Here is a 19,061-nt window from a genome sequence, read left to right on the forward strand (position 1 = left end):
GGAGAGGGAGAAGAAAAGGGGGGTTGCGCCCCCACCCCTTGTCCAATTCGGTTTGGGCAGGGGGAGGTGCGCGCCATCTCTTGGCCCTTCTCCCCTCTCTCCACTAAAGCCCAATAAGGCCCATTACTTCTCCCGGTGAATTCCCGTAACTCCCCGGTACTCCGAAAAATACCTGAATCACTCGGAACCTTTCCGATGTCTGAATATAGCCTTCCAATATATAGATCTTTACACCTCGACCATTTAGAGAATCCTCGTCACGTCTGGGATCTCATCCGGGACTCCGAATAAACTTCAGTCATCAAATCACATAACTCATAATACAAATCATCGTCAAACGTTAAGCGTGCGGACCCTACGGGTTCGAGAACTATGTAGACATGACCGAGAGACATCTCCGGTCAATAACCAATAGCGGAACCTGGATGCTCATATTGGCTCCTACATATTCTACGAAGATCTTTATCGGTCAAACCGCATAACAACATACATTGTTCCCTTTGTCATCGGTATGTTACTTGCCCGAGATACGATCGTCGGTATTATCATACCTAGTTCAATCTCGTTACCGGAAAGTCTCTTTACTCGTTCCGTAATGCTTCATCCCGCAACTAACTCATTAGTCATATTGCTTGCAAGGCTTATAGTGATGAGCATTACCGAGAGAGCCCAGAGATACCTCTTCGAAACACGGAGTGACAAATTCTAATCTTGATCTATGCCAACCCAACAAACACCTTCGGAGACACTTGTGGAGCATCTTTATAATCACCCATTTACGTTGTGACGTTTGATAGCACATAAGGTGTTCCTCCGGTATTCGGGAGTTGCATAATCTCATAGTCCGAGGAACATGTATAAGTCATGAAGAAAGCCGTAGCAATGAAACTGTAATGATCATGATGCTAAGATAATGGATGGGTCATGTCCATCACGTCATTCTCCTAATGATGTGATCCCATTCATCAAATGACAACACATGTCTATGGTTAGGAAACATAGCCATCTTTGATTAACGAGCTAGTCAAGTAGAGGCATACTTGCGACACTATGTTTTGTCTATGTATTCACACATGTACTAAGTTTCTGGCTAATACAGTTCTAGCATGAATAATAGACATTTATCATGAAATAAGGAAATAAATAATAACTTTATTATTGCCTCTAGGGCATATTTTCTTCATCTTCAACCTCTGGTCTTCTTGCTCCAGCCGCCCAAACCAGCGTCGGTCGTGCCGCCTGCTCCTGCCTCTCGTGGTCGGCTCTGCTGCCGCGTAGGCCTCACCGCCCCATCCTACTCCCATCGCTGGCCTGGACATCCATGTACTCACCCAGACCTGTTGTTATTCTCCGGCGGTGGCAGCCTCACACTACAGCCCAACCAGTAAACCCTCGTATGCCCCTCCGCGCGGGAAACAACCGTCGAGTCTTCCCCGGCTCCGGGTAATTCCCTTCCTAGGCCTCGCCTCGTCCACCGCCTTGGTGCTCTCGGTGCGGCGTAGTCAACATGGTCAAGGAATGACTTACATAGAAAGAGGACTATACGTGGAGAGGCTGACAGGTGGGTCCACGGCCGCAGCAAGGAAGTGCATCCTTACTACGCGCAAAATAATGATTCCTCGACCTGACAGCAGGGACCTATCAGAAAGGGCCTCTGTATTTTGGCTTAGCTGTATTTTGTGAAAAAAAGTTCCCCCCTGGTAGTTGGAACCCACCAGATATATCTTCGGACGCAAGGAAAGTCCCTCCATATTAGGCGCAAAAAAATGAATCCTTCCCTGACAGCTCGGACCCACCATCAATAACTTCGCACATAATAAAGTGCCTCCTTATCCTCCCTGATAGTGGGTACCCACCTGGTCGAAGCGTACGTAGAGTCGTCGCGAACGTGTATGTACATACTGGTCGATCGGTCTCTCTGCAACGATAAACCATGGCCTAGCAAGCAGCGACACGTGTAGTAGTAGAGCCCCTGACGTAGCAGTTCAGGCAGTCCCTTCTAAATTGTGTACACATACGTACAACCACATGCCAAAAAATACGGCCATGTACGTACATACATGCGGGGTCTCGAGCGCGTACTCGCGCATACATACGGCCACGGCTCGTGTACATGGAGAGATAACAAACGGCAGCAACGGCGTCCTGTTCATCGGGCAGCCAACCGGCTGGGTCGGAACGGAGAAACAACGTCCTGTTCATCGGGAGACAACAGACTGGGTCGAAATGCGTCCTGTTCAACGAGAGCCAACCGGCTTGGACGGAACAACCGAAACAGGGTCTGGCATACCATAGTACAGAGGAAACAGCCTTTTGTTCGACCGACTACGGTCAAAACGGCATCCTGTTTATCAGGAGGGGTGTGGCGTATCGTAAAACGGAGAAAACATACTTGTGTTGGAGCACTACGGTCGAAACGGGGGTCCTGTTCATCGGGAGGGGTGTGGCATACTGCAAAACAGAGGAAACAGACTTGTGTTGGAGCGCTACAGTTCAAATGGGGGTCCTGTTCATCAGAGAGGTGTGGCGTACCGCAAAACGGACTCCACGGGCTACTGTTCACCCACCGTCGGCTTCCTTCAGCCTCCACCTGCACTGTTCATCCATCGCGTCTTCCTCCTGCCTCCACCAGCTACTGTTCATCCACGGGCTACTGTTCATGCAGCCCTCCACCAGCTACTGTTCAATTCAATCAGCCCTCCACGGGGTCCTGTTCGTCCACCCCAACCAGCTCGATCGGCTGTAGCGATCTTCTCTCGGGGTCCTGTTCATCCGGCGGCAACGTCCTACTACTACTACCACGGGGTCATGTTCATCCAACCCCCACCGGGAACTGTTCATCCAACCCCCACCGGGAACTGTTCATCCAACCCCAACCACATACGTCTTGACTCGTTCAATCAACCCCCACGGTAACTATTCATTAAGAGGCAACAGGTTTGATCAGCTTTAGTTAGCAGCAGTAGCGAAGGAATCCCTCGATCGGGTTCAGTTAACAGCCAGGGATCGATCGATCGCTCGGGTTCAATAATGTAGCTAGTGCAATCGTTCAGGTTCAGTAAGCGAACGCCTCGCTTGGGTTCAGTTAGAGCCCAATGCCTCGCACACACACACATACGTGTACGAGAGAAATGCGCAATCCCTCTGTGCATTGCTCGGCCCCGACCACCCACCGTAACCGGGAACTCTCTGAAATTTTCCTCGCCCTTGCTTCTACCACGATTTTCTCCGTCATGGACGGCCCAAAGGATGTCATGCAGGTGCGTCTCCGGCCCGTCCAGGATGAAAAGCCCATTTTCCATTATGATTTTTTATCATAGAAGTAGGAGCCCACCACATCTATGATGATACTGAGTTTTGTCACAATTATCATCATAGAAGTGTCATAAACATGACAGAAAAAATTTCGTTCGGCCCAAAATTTTACGAATGTGTCGTTTTTTGTAGCGTAGATGATGATCATATTATCGTTTATCCTAGTTAATTATGCATGTAATATATAGTTGACTTTGGTGTGTGGAAATGGCATGTTGTAGTAGCCACCTATGTAATTATGCATGTAATACTTTACTCTGGTGTGTGCAAATGTCATGTGTGTAGTAGCCACCTGTGTAATTAGATGTTTAATTTGGTTATGCAACCATGCCCTTATAAGTGTGTATATGCATATCTATATATATGTTGTTGTTCTGTATGCAATCCCAACGCACAACACACACGTCTTATTAGCAGCAATCGTTTGTGTTATTATCGGTCTTCGCACACATTTCTGATTACGGACCTGTTTGTCGCATATCACACACATCTTGTTAAATTGAACCGTTTCTGTTATCTTGGCTCAACGCAAATAGTTCATCCGAGTGAACTGTTTGCCCTCTATCATACACACCTTGATCTGGCTGACCATTTCTTTTGTTCTGCCTAATCACAAACAGTTCATCCGAGTGAACCGTATGACGTATATCGCATACACTTTCATCTGGCTGCCCGTTTCTGTTCTTCCGCCTCATCGCAAATAGTTCATTGAACTGAACCGTATGCCCCTCATCGAACACGTAACTAAATTCTAAACCGTGTTTGATGCATCCGTTATTGCATACGTTTTGCATCTTTTTTGACGTTTTTTTGCATCACCATTTGCGATTGTTGCATCGCACACAATTTCGTCGAAGGGTTTCTGATTGTAGTGCCGCGTTAGCAGCATCCTGCAGTAGTGGACCTCGGGTGTCTACACTGCTCAAATGGCATATCGAGCATTCTTCAAGGGCAAACCAAGGCTGCCAGCCTGCCAAGAGCATCTTAGCTATGGTCTTCTCTGGCTCCACTGAGGCTAAATTTCTTTGGGTGGTTAGTGCTACATAATATGCGTCGGATGACAGATTGATTTGCAGGCTAGGGGACTGCCAAATCAGCCGAAGTGCATTCTTTGCGATCAGCAGGGTGAGGACATCAACCACCTTTTTATGCAATGCTCCTTCTCAAGGACGATTTGGCAGTTAGTGGCCCGGCAACTTGGCCTCGCCATGCCCCCCCCCCCAACTTGACTCTAGCATGGTCGAATGGTGAGAAGAAGCGCATAGCAATACCCCTCGCAAGCGTCGGGCAGAGCTGAATGCCCTAATCAACCCGGTGATGTTCTCAATATGGAAGGAAATGAATGCTAGAACCTTCGACAACCAGATATCGGTGGAGGCTGTAGTGGCATCCAAGATCCTTGCAGAATGGCACATCTCACAACTTGCATGGAAGCAAAGGAATCGCGCCATTGGGTGGGAGGTGGGTCAGAGAGAGATGTAGATTGTTTGTGTGCATTTAGGTGGTAGGTTGAGATTTGCTCCTTGCAATAGTAAACTTGGTACAGGAATTAGTGCTTTACAGGAAGGCATGCCACTAAGCATGCAATGGTCGAATCTTCCTATTATGATGCAGTCACAGCTCTATTGCTATTGCGGCGTTGACAGATGACTCGCTGGATCAATTTGCCTATAGACATCTTGGTGTGGAAATTAAGAAGCTTCTGGATACACGTGGGCTTATTCCGTTGAAGATTGGGCGTAATCAAAATTGGCCGTACTGCTGGTAGCACCGCTTGTTGGTTGCGCCGTGTGCCAGAGAGTGTCTCAAATCCTGTATTAGCAGACTGTAACACTATTATTCATGAATAAAACTCATTTTACCACGCGCATTTTTTTTTATAAAACTTGTAAAACCTCTATCGTTCTTAATGCAATAACACGCAAAGCTCTCCCGTGTTCCGGAAAAAGTGCAAACAAAATCTGGGAAAATGTTAAATGGGGAACGTTCGCTGGGAGTCCCAGCAAACGCCCCCACAACCATTTGACCCAGATCACGTGGATGGCAATGTTTATAAAAAATCGTTTGCATTTTCTTCTACCCTGCATGGCAACTTTTTTTTCCCGATCATGGCAAGTCGAGTAAAGTTGTCATGGCAAATTTAGTTGAAAATCGCATGGCAATTTGAGCGTTCGTCTAGGAAAACGCTCTCAAGGGAATGTTTGCCAGATATTCAAAATTTCAGGGGAGATTTTGTGCAGTTTGATCTCAAATTCAAGCACGCGCATACACGTGTGCTCCGTGACAGCCCATCCCTCATCCGCCTCCGACATCGCTGGAAGAGGAAGAAACGTCGGGGACTCGTCGTCTCGTCCGTCCCCAGTCACCACGCTTATCCAGCCTAGCCACACCAAACCAAACCAGACATATCCCCGACCAGACCCATCGCCCGCCATTCCGCCTCGCCCACTCCCCAGTCCCCACCCCACCACTCCGCCGCGCTCGGCTCACACGCCACCGGCGATGGCCTCCCGCCTCCTCCGCCTGCACCACCACCTCCGGCGCCGGCGCCACCACGGCACGAGCCCCGTCCCCTGCAGGCTCCTCTCCTCCTCCGACGAACCGCCGCCGCCGCCGCCGCGGACGGTGGAGAAGGTGCTGGTGGCGAACCGGGGGGAGATCGCGTGCCGGGTGATGCGGACGGCGCGGCGGCTCGGGATCGCCACCGTGGCCGTGTACAGCGACGCCGACCGCGCCGCGCTGCACGTGCGCGCCGCCGACGAGGCCGTCAGGCTCGGCCCGCCCCCCGCGCGGGAGAGCTACCTCAACGCCGCCGCCATCGTCGACGCCGCCCTCCGCACCGGCGCCAAGGTACTACGGCCCCTGCAGCGGCAGCCCGTTACGCTTTGGCGAATGTGGCACCCGGATCAGCTAGCACCGCTTTGCTGCTCTGTACGCTTTGCCTCGTCCGTTGCTTGGAATCCTGCCACATGATGCGCTCGCTGAGTTGTGTGCTGATCGCCGGACGAGCGGCTGCTGCCGCGATCACGTTTTTTTGCTTTGCGATGCGGTCCTACAACAGTCCCATCCCAACTGTCCAATGTTCGTCATTCGTTAGGATTAACAACATAACTGAAGCTCCCTTGAAAAAACATAACTGAAACTACTTACTGATTATTACTTCTGGACTACTGCATGTCTTGGTTTTGGTGTACATTTGCCAATTTATGTGCTACGTTGAGGTGTGTCATGATGGGATACTATTTTTCTGTAGTCTGACAGATATATGTTCTTGTAGGCTATCCACCCTGGATATGGGTTTCTTTCAGAGAGCGCAGATTTCGCACAGCTCTGCGAAGCAGAGGGGCTAACGTTTATTGGGCCTCCGCCATCTGCAATCCGAGATATGGGTGATAAGAGGTAAATATTCTTGCCATGTAGTTTGCATAAATGTTACACCCTCTGTTGCTAAATATAACTATATAAGACGTTTTGGCAGCTCAATTTAAACTGCCAATACGTCTTACATTTAGAAACAGTGGTAGTACCTTTTCTTTTCTGTATACGTGGGACAATACGTTCTAAGGACATTCTGTAAAAAATAGCGCGTCAAAGAGGATCATGGGTGCTGCTGGTGTACCGCTTGTTCCAGGCTACCATGGGGCTGACCAAGACATTGAGTTGTTAAAACTTGAAGCTGATAAGATTGGATATCCAGTTTTGATTAAACCCACACATGGTGGAGGGGGCAAGGTACGCTGGGAAGGCTTTGTTACAATGTTATTTTAAGTTTCCAATTTTATGCAGAGTGGAACATATTTGTGTATGCAGTCGTAGGTTCTCTTGTGTGTGAGTTACGTGATAAAATTTAAGAGTGTGTTTATTCATAATGTCGCTCATCTCAATTAAGTCTTCTGTTCTATGTTCTTTTGATCTTTGATCTTTGCGTTCAAGGGGATGAGAATAGTTCAAGGGCCTGATGACTTTGTGGATTCTGTACGGAGTGCTCAACGTGAAGCTGCAGCATCATTTGGTATAGACACACTGTTGATTGAGAAGTATATTACTCAACCCAGACATATTGAAGTCCAGGTAACATTCTGATTTCATTCCTTCCACAATCCTTTTCTCAATGCGCGCAGGTCCTCGGTTGTTGTGATATAAACTACTATTTGTGTACTCTCTGAACATTCAAACAAGTATTTATAGATGCAGTTTCAGTCTGATATCTACTGATTTATTTGCTCCTCCTTGTTAGTCGTTACTCCATAAGACTCGTATGATATTTGCATTCACTACTATGAATAATGAACTTATACTTGCCATTTCGTTTTAGTTTACGCCCTGTGTTGCTAATAGGTACCACTTCTTTTGGTTACTTGTTCTCATGATTGTACAAACTTATTGCAACAGCTTGCCTTAATTGATCTACTCAGATGATCAAAAGAAACATGAATGGTTAATTTGGCACTATTTCAATATGTAGGTATTTGGTGACAAACATGGAAACGCTATTCACCTTTACGAGAGGGACTGCAGTCTACAAAGAAGGCATCAGAAGATCATCGAGGAAGCACCAGCTGTAAGGCTTTATTACCTGTCAATGCCACTGTTTCCCTTTGAACAAAGTAACATTTAACATTAACCGTTTATGTATTGACTGCAGCCAAATGTGACAACTGAGTTTCGGACTCATATTGGTGAAGCTGCTGTGTCGGCTGCGAAGGTGACATACTTGATGTTTCTACACAATATTGCATGCTGTAATTGAAGATATTGATCTGATGCTCTTATGTTTTCAGTTCATTACACTGTTTAGTTCATTCACTATTTATGAAACAGTACCTGATTTAACAATTTCAAGCTACCAAACCCTCCACCCTATGTTCTGCAATTGTTATTCTGTTTAATCTTTACATTTTATACACAGGGTCACTTATTGGATTCTTTGTGTTGAAGGCAGTTGGTTACTACAGTGCTGGAACAGTGGAGTTTATTGTGGATACTCTTTCAGGAGAATTCTATTTCATGGAGATGAATACTCGACTCCAGGTACTATGTTTATGAATATCAGTTGATCATGTAGATGCTTTAGTACCTTGTAAAACCCAAAATTGCAAGAACCATTAAGGTGGAATAATATGTTCAAATCTAGCAGACGAGCCTGAGTGATCACATATGTTATTCCATCTGTATATGGAATTATGGATAGCCTTGTAACCACGTTTAGCTTAAATGCAAAAAAGTACGTGCTAGCTTCCATACTCTCCCTCAAGTTCACCTTGATCTTTGAAGGTTGAACACCCAGTAACAGAGATGATAGTCGGTCAAGATCTTGTGGAGTGGCAAATACGTGTTGCAAATGGAGAGCGCCTGCCATTATCTCAGGAGCAGGTCCCACTAAACGGTAAGCCCTGCAGAGCATTCATGTTCTCATCCTCAACACTAATATATGATTAAGCTTCATCACATAACCATCTCTTCTAGCTGTATTTGTGTTATGCTTTGAAGATCCAGTCTCTATCAGTTAGCCTGATAGTGCTGCACATCATGCTGTTGATGCAAGCATTGTTTTATGCTTATTTGTGGTTAAACTCATTAAGCAGGTCTATTAGTGAGTAAGCAAAATCCACTTGCTTATTGCTGTTCACTTCTCTAGCTTATTGGACCTATTTATCATCCAGAAGAGAAAAGGAGTCCAACCATTCTCTAGAAGTGGACCAGAACCTTTTATGCATTTAACAGATACACACATAATCTGAATAAAAAATATGAGATCCGTGGGCACTAGCACCCAAGACATATTTTTATAGAAGGAGCCCACCCGGATGAGGCGCAAGAAATTCGCTCCGGACGGGAGTCGAACCCTGGGCGCAGGGTGCACATAATCTGAATGTCTTCTCTTGATACTTGAGATAATATTTGTTAACCTTAATTTACGTAAATGAATAATATTAGTTATTCTAATGTACTTACTCAAATTATATGGGTGATCTTAGGTCCTATATTTATGTTGGTATCATTAACAGTTAAAAATTATAATGCCAGTTAAAGTAAGAACTACGTATTTGTTAACCACCAGTGTACCTTGATCCAGGACATGCATTTGAAGCCCGAATATACGCCGAAAATGTTCCAAGAGGATTTCTTCCTGCAACAGGAACCTTACATCACTATCGACCAGTCCTGTCTTCCCCAACAGGTAATTTTTGGAGATATCCAGTGACAGAATTTTTTACCAGTTATTTTTCGGTGTGCTGTTGGTAACATATTCTTGATCAGTAAGAGTTGAAACTGGAGTCGAAGAAGGAGATGCTGTCAGCATGCATTATGATCCCATGATAGCCAAACTTGTTGTTTGGGGTGAAAGTCGCAATGCTGCACTAGTCAAGCTAAAGAACTGTTTGTCGAACTTTCAGGTATATATGCCCATCACCTTAATTTACACTTCTATTTAGAAGTCTTGTCTTAGATTCTTTTAATATCCTATAGTGTCCTCTGTCTGCTGATTAATTAGTTACTTAGAAATTTACTACTCATTATCATTCGCGAAGAACTGCCAACTTAAGGATTCTGGTGTGGTACTTCTGATCATCCGTCCCTATCATGGTGTAGTTAATGAATAGACAGATTGCAGGTTTGCCTACAAATGTTGCTTTCCTTCAAGAACTCGCAGGCCATAATGCCTTCGAAAGAGGCCTAGTTGATACACATTTCATTGAGCGGTACAAAGATGATTTTCAAAGTACTTCTGCTAAGGCCTCGGGTGAAGCACATGATGCAGCTAAGCTTGGTGCAATTTTGGCTGCTGCCTGCATTTGTAAAAAGGATCATATTAGCTCCGAAGAATCCCTTCGTATGTCATGTGCCTGTCCTTTTGTTTTGTCACTCAACATCATTCGCAATATGACCTGCTATTGACATATGTTTGTTGGTAGGTGACAAGACGCTTTCAGTATGGTATACCCGTCCACCTTTCAGGATGCATCACTCCGCGAAGCGTTTGATGGAATTTGAGTTAGATGAAGAACTTGAGGGGTTGAGCGATGAGCTCCTTAAATTATTGGTTACATATAGATCTGATGGAGGCTACTTCATTGAGGTGATTAATTAACACACAGAACCTCTTATGCTTTTGGTTTTTTGAATTGTAAAACCTTGAAGCTTCTTTGCTGAGGTGTGAATACTAATACAAGTTTGTAACACTTGACCAATACCTTCACTCATTGTTCCCCTTGTGACTTGTGACCAGACTGAAGCTGGCTCTTCTCATGGTTTTGATGTGAAAGTAGATGGTGGGAGCGAACATGATTTCCGGGTTGAAGTTGGTGGTGTGCAAACAGACGTGACATTAGCATTTTATTCAAAGGTTACGCCCTGATACCTTCTATGGAGGTTGTGAGCTTATTCATTAGTTTCTTCCGACTGTTATGTCATCACTAAATTTTTCTTCCGCTGCTGTTTTCAGGATAATAGCAAACATATACACATCTGGCATGGGAAGCATCACCATCATTACAGGCAGACCATGAGAATTGAGCATTTACTTGATGATAGTTCTCAACCCAGCCAGGCTTCTGAGGGAAGGTCACATCCAAAAGGAAGTGTTTTGGCACCAATGGCTGGTTTGGTCGTTAAGGTTTTGCTTAAGGATGGGGTACACGTGGAAGATGGTCAGCCTGTCATGGTTATAGAAGCAATGAAGATGGAGGTCCGAATGAACTTGCTGACGATATTTTGGAATTTTTTAATCAAATTAGTGAATGCTGACATAACTCTCTTGTATTCCTTTTGTCAGCACGTTGTGAAGGCGCCTCGGGCAGGTTATATAGAAGGGCTGAAGGCTACCGCTGGACAACAAGTTTTTGACTCCAGTGTCCTTTTCACTGTCAAGGTATGTGTTAATAATTGACCATATCTTTGAATTTTTTTTGTTTTCCATTTTGTCATAACAAAGTGTACGCCATGTCTCCGTTTGGCCATCGTTATATTTTGACCCATACCGACGGAAGTCTCGAAAAGTATTCAAACCTAGAAGATTGGATCCATTTGTTACCATTTATGTAAAAGTTCTCTGTCTCTAACGAGCTGAACTAAACAGTAGTGTTCGACAATGTGAATATTTGAGTTAATAGAAACAGTGGTGGTAGCGTTTAACCTTATTTTCTCCTGGGGGCTGCGAGTTTCAACCCCACCTAGAGAGCCCTATAAATGGTTTTCTGGTAGACCAGGATCCCGTGTTGAATTAAATGAAACCAAACGTCTCACGAGTAAATAATGTTCTCATTTTGCAACACCGGAAAATGTGCCGTCATTCAGTATACAACTATAGTCGCTTCGCTTCTCGGGTGATTCCCCATCAACTTGTATTTTTTCCTTTCTCCAGGATAAGAGCACGAACTGATGAACCCAGAAATTGGAGCCAGATATCAGAATTCGAGTGGCGGCTCCGCCCTTGGGAAAGAAGAATAAGCGAACAGGCAGCTGGAGATCATTCTGTGACTAAATAATACTAGGTGATCTCCCTAGTATAGCCGGAGATCATATCTTCCGGCACCCATTTCCTGTATAGCGTGTACATTAATGTCAGTGGCATTGTGCAATGTAACAAATCATGTAAGTATGTAACGCAATTTTTCTGCCTTGCATTGTCCAATGTGAACCTTCTTGATTGAGAAATTCAATGATCCAACAACAACAAAGTCTTTAATCCCAAACAAGTTGGTGTGGGCTAGAGCCGAAACCCATAAGATCTCGTAACCAAACTCATGGTTCTGATACATGAGATCTCGTAACCAAACTCATGGTTCTGGTACATGATAGCCAGCTTTCAAAAGTTTAAACTTAGGTAGCAGGAGCTGCAATTTAGATATAGCTGAAAAAAGAAAAAAAAAAAGCTCCATTGCCGGGATTTGAACCCGGGTCGCCTGGGTGAAAGCCAGGTATCCTAACCGGGCTGGACGACAATGGATTTGTGAAATAACAGGATTAGGTTCGGATTAGTTTCGAACCTGAGAAATTCGATGATCCAGAATGGTTTTTGACACTTACTAGTGTCAAAAAATATCTTACATTAGGGGACGGAGGGAGTAACTGTTAACAAAAGAATACAGTTCAAATAACAATGAATTTTGTAGCATGATAAAAAATGGAAATGAGAACTGTCTGGTTGCATTTTTTTCTTTGGAAAATGAGGATCAAACCTCACACAAGACAAGATTGACACTACTCTCGAAAAAAGACAATAGACATATAACAAATAAATCACTCAAATACCCTCTTCGTCCTGAATTACTTGTCACAGAAATGCATAAAAATGGATGTATCTAGAATTAAAATATTTTTTTGACAAGGATCTAGAACTAAAATATGTCTAGATACATCTATTTCTGCGACAAGTAATTTCGGAATGAGGGAGCATAATCTTGAACTTTATTTTTTTGCAAAACTCAAATATTATCTTGGACTGTTGGGACTAAATTGCAAAAATAATCTCCACAACTGCGCCGAAGTTTGCCGGAAACCACCGATTTTCGGTAAGTTTTTTCCGAAAGCACTAAAATCTCGATTGAGAGCGTTTTGACAAGAAAATTGACAATAGGGCCTGGCCGCCAGGCCTACGTGGCAGGGGTGACAGCTCCCTTGTTCTCGTTACGAAGACAATGTCGAGGATCTAATCATATGCTCTTTAGGTGCGCAAGAGCTAAGGATATCCGGAAGAAATTGAGACTTGACGACCTTGTTCGTAAAGCTCTCCTTGAGTATTGACAGGGAAGGAGCGTCTGTTCTGGAAGAGCTTCTGGAGTATTATCTCAAGAAATATGTATGAGGGAACTCATTTTTGTGGCTGCTCGGTTTATTTGGTTGGAACGACGCCAGTTGACACACGGGGAAGATGTCCAGCCAGTTAACAGGGCAACCATGTCAACTGGAGCGCCGACTGACGTTGAACTATACAAGAAGCTGTAGGAGGCAACATCAGAGAACAAATGTTCGTTGGAAGCGGCCTCCGGAGGGAGCATATATGGCGAATGTCGACGCCGCCTACAATCAGAGCACAGATTTTACTGAAGGATTCATTGCGCTAGTTGTCATCCGATTAACAACGCCCTCGACGCTGTTATGGCCGAAGCAAGTGCAGCAAGAGATGGGCAGAAGATGGGGCACCATAAAATCATACTTCAATCTGATTGTGCTCAAGTTACTGAAACTTTACATTTTTTTTCTTTTCGAAAAGGAGGATGATCCCCGGGCCTCTTCATCTGGGCGATGCATGCGACCATTTTTATTAATTATTCACAAAGATCTTACAAAAGCAATACATGACTAAGTCTGAAGCCACCATCTTGACAACATCTGTCGCTACTTCTATCCAGTTGATGAAGGGGTGCCGAAAGTCGGAGCCGAATATCAAACATACCTCGCACCAAATCCTAACATCTAAAGCCGGGGACCCCCACCAAGCCGCTTGCCGGGTTTGGGGTACACACCGGTCCGACACATTCTTAGAGTCCGCCGCTTGCCGGGTTTGGGGTACACACCGGTCCGACACATTCTTAGAGTCCGCCGCCGCCGTCTTCCACCGATCCATCTTTAGAGTAGGTACTGACGCATTGACAATGCCAGGCCTACCGTCAACACCACCACAACGCCAAACAACGCCACCTCCCTACGCACGTCCATCAAGACGCATCTAGCGCCGTGATGCCACGCTGCTCCACCTACATGCCATCTCACGTCAGACTCTGAACTACCAGCAACTCCACCACCCCTGAGCAGTCCCCGACCGACGCCTTCAGGAAGGAACACGACACCAAGGTGTCACCGTCGCCCAAACAGAGGAACAGAGGCTTTCGCCTGCACTCATGGCAGGGGTAGGAGGACTAGGATCCACACAGAAGCCCCAGGAAGGGAATCGGCGCCGAGGGGCATCGACTTTGGTGTAGCCGCCACGCCGGCCTGGTGTTTCTCCCGGATCCATGCCCACTCGCAAGATCTGCCCAGGCAGCACCAATAAACATTGACCGCAGTCGCAAAGTACCATAGCAAGCATGAACTGGAGCAGATCGAGTCAGAGACGACGCTTCCCATGGAACTTCGGCCGGCCATCGAGGAGCCGCCACAGCGCCGCTGCCTCCACGCCGCCCACGCGGTCGTGGAAGGTCACCCATCTGCACCCGCCGGTGCCGCCCGTCGGGCAGGCCGCACCACGCGCCACCGATCGAGGCCGCCGCCCCGAGATCGGATCTGCCAGCCGCCACCGCGCCATGAGAGCCAGAGCCCACCACGCCTGTGTCTGCGCACCGCGCGCCGTACGCGCTCGCCCCGACGACCACGCGCTCCCACGGTATACGCCCCGTAATGCCTGAGCCCCGCGAGAGGGAGAACCAGAGTGCCCCTCCGCCGCCGACGCTGCGTGGGCTTTGACCGGCGGCGGCGAGGGGAGGGAGTTCGCCCGGGTCGCCCGCGGGGTAGGCGACACGGGGGCTCTCTCGGCTCTCACCTCGACCGGGTTTTGACTAGCCCGGGTCGTCCGCGGGGTAGGCGACACGGGGGCTCTCTCAGCTCTCACCTCGACCGAGTTTTGACTAGCCCGGGTCGCCCGCCTGGCTGAAACTTTACATGATAGTGGATTCTCATCAACAACAAGTTGTGCAATGCGAATCAACCTGTGGTTGAGTTGGTTAGGTGGACAGTGGTATCCCCAACCCACCAGGATTCAAATCTTGGTGCTCGCATTATTCCTGGATTTTAGGATTTTCGGCGATGCGCTTTCAGTGGGAGGAGTCGTTCCCGTCGACGACGAGGCGCCTATGGTAACTTCGTAAATCTCAAGATGATATACCGGCTCAGTCTCTCGGAGGTGTTCATAGGGGTAGGGTGTGCGTGTATGCGTTCATAGGGATGAGTGTATGCGCGTGTATATGAGCGCTTGTGTCTGTACTGATGCTCAAAAAAAAAACAAGTTGTGCAATATTTGAAGAATGTGCACTGATAGCTAGTGCTTTTGATGATGTTAGTTTCAAATTCTGTCTAAGGGAAGCCAATTCGGATGGCTGTGAGATAGGTAGGCCTTCTGGTAATTGCAAATTATGTATTGGTTGATGAACCCTGTAGTTTCGAAAATGTTATCTAACAAACGTCAGTTAGGAAGGGGGTGGCAAGCGAACATTTTTTTGTAGCAAGTTTAGTAGATATAAGAGATGGCATATCCTACCCTTATTTCCCGCAAAATCTCTCTTCTTCCCGGAATTTGACATGTGTTTCTGAAGAAACTGTCAACACCATCCAACTAATTTTTTTTTGTTGTGAAAAGCCATCTATCCAACTAAACTTGCCCGCTAAAACATTTGCAAATGCTAACCCCTCCCAATGAACGTTCACCAGCTATCAAGGCCCACTAGTTTTCTTTTGCCTACCTTTTAAACGATGTAACTATTATTGCAAACCACGGATGGCTCCCCTAAGAAAGAAGACAATGTCGGGGTGTTCATTGTGGTTTCATAAGAATATATGCAACATTAAGTTGGGATTTTTCTTCCATACTATTTCCATATTCATGTGGAGAAGGCCTATGATAAGATACCGCGGAATGTCATGTGGTAGCCTTGGAGAAATACAAAGTCTGAGCAAAGTACATTACCCTCATCTAGGACATGTACAATAATGTTGTGACAAGTGTTCGAACAAGTGATGGCGACACTGATGACTTCCCGATTAAAATAGGACTGCACCCGGGGTTAGCTTTGAGCCCTTATATATATATATATATTACTTTGGTGATGGATGAGGTCACAAGGGATAGTATGGTGCTAGTCGACGATATCGGACGGGGGTCAATAGGAAGTTGGAATTATGAAGACAAACCTTGGAATCGAAAGGTTTTAGGCTTAGTAGAACTAAAACCGATTACATGATGTGCGGTTTCAGTACTACTAGGCACGAGGAGGAGGATGTTAGCCTTGCTGGGCAGGTGGTGGCCCAGAAGGATACTTTTTGATATTTGGAGTCAATGCTGCAGAAGGATAGGGGCATTGATGAAAATGTGAACCATCGAATCAAAGACGGATGGATGAAGTGGCGCCAAGCTTATGACATTCTCTGTGACAAGAGAGTGCTACAGAAGTTAAAAAGGCAAGTTCTATAGGATTGCGGTTCGACCCGCAATGTTGTATGAAGATGAGTGTTGGTTGATTAAAATGCCACATGATCAACAATTAGGTGTGGTGCAGATGCGCATGTTGAGATGGATGTGTGGCCACACAAGACTGGACCGAGTCCAGAATGATGATATATGAGATGGAGTTGGGGTAGCATCGATTGAAGAGAAGCTTGTCCAACATCGTCTGAGATGGTTTGGGCATATTCAGCGCAGACCTCCAGTGCATAGCGGATGGCTAAAGCGTGCTGATAATGTCAAGAGAGGTCGGGATAGACCAAACTTGACATGGAAGAGTCTGTAAAGAGAGATATGAAGGATAGAATATCACCAAAGAACTAGTCATGGACAGGGCGCGTGGAAGTTTGATATCCATGTGTCAGGACCATTTCATATCCATGTGCCAGAGCCATGAGTTGGTCGCGAGAGGGTTTCACCTCTAACCTACCCCAACTAGATCTCTGAACATAGGCTGCTCAACAACTAGAATATTGGAATCTACATTCCAACACAAATCTTATTCCATACCACGTTAGAAAGAAATTCACCTTCAAAGGCCCCCTTTGTATTCTGCTAAGACAACAGCAGTACACTTTATTGAAACCTATCTTTCACATTTATTTGAGTGGATAGGCCCACCAGCTTTATATTTCAGTTTCCAAAAGACAACTTTCACAATCTAAAACCAGCTCATACACTATTTTCACTCGTTTCTTAGTTACCCACCCCCTCGCCGACTTAGTTCTTAATTATGTGCTTCCTTGCCAGAAAGCTTGTCCAGGAAGGACAGTATCTCAGAGTTCACCCTCTCGGCCTGCTCTTGCTGGAGGAAATGGTGGCCTTCAATGATGGAAACCTCAAGGTCAGGAACATTGGACTTGAAACCCCCGCTCTCGATGTAGCGCTTGACTCCGAAGGACTCGACACCGATGTCCTTCTCACCCCCGATGAACTTTGCAGGCACTGTGATCTTTGCAGCGTGCCAGGGTGCAGTAAGCCTCCAGTTCCTGTGTTTGATGTGAATTGGTGCGTATGAGCTACATAAAATGGAAAGGATATGAAGAATATAAAGTAACGAAGTTTACGTGTCCATGTTGCGGTAGTAGTTGAGGGGTCCGGTGAAGCCAGACTTCTGAAACTTCTCAGCATACTGGCCCAGTTCTTCCTCGGTCATCCAAGGAAGTGGGGATGATGAATAGCAGAATCGTTGCACTGGACACTCTCCAGTTTGAAGATTTCACACTAATTTTGTTGATCTCTTACAGAATAAAGAAGGCAACAATTGAACTTTGATCACACAAGGCAAAAACTGATCCCATTACAGAAAAAAAAGAATTACAGCACACCACTTATAAATTTAAAAGCACTTAACATTGAAAGTACAAGTACAACCTCGGTTCGAAATTAGTTGACTTAGATTTGTCTAGACACAAATATATCTAACACTGAAACACGTCTAGATACATTCGTATTTAGACAAATCCGAGTCAACTAATTCGGGACAGGTGGAGTACAACTTATGAACAACAATGCAAGTTTGTTACGTAGCAGTTTCACTTGTGCCACTGATGAACAATCATTCAAGTATGGTGCATAAATAACCTAAAAAACAACTTTGAACATCTCAGGGGTATTCTAGACATTTTACTCAAAAGCCACACATCACACATCTGGTTTACCAAACGGTAACTATTACCGAAAAAGGGTTCCCCCCCGCTTTGTATACAAAGCAACCAACCGAACCATACATGGATAGGTGCTGGGGCGGAAGCAGCACAGTCACGCCCAAAAGAAACGACAGAGAAAAGCAAAAGAAACAAATGCCGAAAACGGCGGATCAACAAAACGAAGAAGCCTCGCGATCGCAGCGCCCACCAGGATCTTCCACTAGACTCCAAGACTCCGAAGCGCCGGCACCTATCAACACCTTCAAGAAGGATCGCGACGATGACGACGCTGCTGCTAAGGGTTTCCCCCGGTACACGACGAGGCGAGAGGAAGGGTAGCTCCGACGCCCTCCCGGAAGGTCAGGTGGCACCCACAGGCGCCACCGCGTCGGCGTTGGCCATGCCAACAGGGGTTTCCCCCGATCCCAACCCGCACCTCGGGCGCCCCAGAGCCTGCCACCAAACCAACCACCATCGTACGCCAATGCGGTCTTGAGGCCCCCACGCCGTCTCACCACGGCACCGCGAAGTGAGGATAGCACGCCGAAGAATCAGAGCCGGGACTAGGGCATCAGCACCATCGGCACGCGGGAGGGCCCCACCTCCACCGTCCGCGACGGTAGCCGTCCGGACGCAATAGCGGGAGCACACCAGGCCCGTGGGCCCACCGGCCCGGCCGAGCCCTCGTGGGCTCGCAAAGCTCCCGCCTTCGCGCTGCTGCCGGCACGCCGGCGGTGCCTCCACCCCAATCCGAGCCGCTCTTCCTCCTCACCCCACCGCAGACAACGAGGCTACGCCCAGGGACCGGCCCGCTAGGACCCAGATGGGGCCCTAAGGGCCCAGATCTGGGCCGAGGACGCGCCGCCGGCCACCCTGCGCAACCAGGCCGCCCCGCCGCCAAAGGACGGCGCCACCACCGCGACGGGCCGCCGCCAGCCATC

The 19,061-nt window shown here is 46.7% G+C and overlaps 2 protein-coding genes and 1 non-coding gene across 3 annotated transcripts; 1 reads left to right on the top strand and 2 right to left on the bottom strand.

Moving 5' to 3' along the window:
• Positions 1 to 5,696: 5,696 nt before the first annotated feature.
• On the top strand, positions 5,697 to 11,757 carry LOC123110466 (methylcrotonoyl-CoA carboxylase subunit alpha, mitochondrial). The gene is made up of 16 exons (XM_044530991.1): positions 5,697 to 6,165; positions 6,593 to 6,714; positions 6,900 to 7,047; positions 7,249 to 7,386; positions 7,781 to 7,876; positions 7,961 to 8,020; positions 8,254 to 8,346; positions 8,590 to 8,701; positions 9,392 to 9,496; positions 9,577 to 9,713; positions 9,925 to 10,150; positions 10,233 to 10,396; positions 10,547 to 10,663; positions 10,763 to 11,005; positions 11,093 to 11,188; positions 11,681 to 11,757. The coding sequence occupies exons 1-16, from the start codon at positions 5,818 to 5,820 to the stop codon at positions 11,696 to 11,698; spliced, it is 2,223 nt and encodes a 740-aa protein (XP_044386926.1). The 5' UTR covers positions 5,697 to 5,817; the 3' UTR covers positions 11,699 to 11,757.
• A 434-nt stretch (positions 11,758 to 12,191) lies between these two features.
• Positions 12,192 to 12,265, bottom strand: TRNAE-UUC (transfer RNA glutamic acid (anticodon UUC)). The gene has a single exon. It is a non-coding gene; the product is annotated as a tRNA-Glu (tRNA).
• A 4,720-nt stretch (positions 12,266 to 16,985) lies between these two features.
• On the bottom strand, positions 16,986 to 17,650 carry LOC123115706 (epoxide hydrolase A-like). Its single transcript, XM_044536812.1, has 2 exons — positions 17,539 to 17,650; positions 16,986 to 17,460 (listed from the first exon to the last, which is right to left on the bottom strand). Exons 1-2 carry the CDS (start codon positions 17,625 to 17,627, stop codon positions 17,199 to 17,201), a joined length of 351 nt encoding a protein of 116 aa, XP_044392747.1. The 5' UTR covers positions 17,628 to 17,650; the 3' UTR covers positions 16,986 to 17,198.
• Between the last annotated feature and the right edge of the window lie 1,411 nt (positions 17,651 to 19,061).

This window comes from Triticum aestivum, chromosome 5B (assembly GCF_018294505.1).
Source record: "Triticum aestivum cultivar Chinese Spring chromosome 5B, IWGSC CS RefSeq v2.1, whole genome shotgun sequence".
Taxonomy (NCBI): Eukaryota; Viridiplantae; Streptophyta; class Magnoliopsida; order Poales; family Poaceae; genus Triticum; species Triticum aestivum.

What these genes read in the sequence shown, in the direction of transcription:
- LOC123115706 (XM_044536812.1), bottom strand. Translation starts at nt 17,627, where the DNA reads ATGACCGAGGAAGAACTGGGCCAGTATGCTGAGAAGTTTCAGAAGTCT. An exon ending in TACTACCGCAACATGGACAC is followed by an intron (nt 17,461 to 17,538) that starts GTAAACTTCGTT and finishes CATCAAACACAG; the next exon opens with GAACTGGAGGCTTACTGCAC.
- LOC123110466 (XM_044530991.1), top strand. Translation starts at nt 5,818, where the DNA reads ATGGCCTCCCGCCTCCTCCGCCTGCACCACCACCTCCGGCGCCGGCGC. An exon ending in AGTCCTGTCTTCCCCAACAG is followed by an intron (nt 9,497 to 9,576) that starts GTAATTTTTGGA and finishes ATTCTTGATCAG; the next exon opens with TAAGAGTTGAAACTGGAGTC. An exon ending in ACTGTTTGTCGAACTTTCAG is followed by an intron (nt 9,714 to 9,924) that starts GTATATATGCCC and finishes ATGAATAGACAG; the next exon opens with ATTGCAGGTTTGCCTACAAA.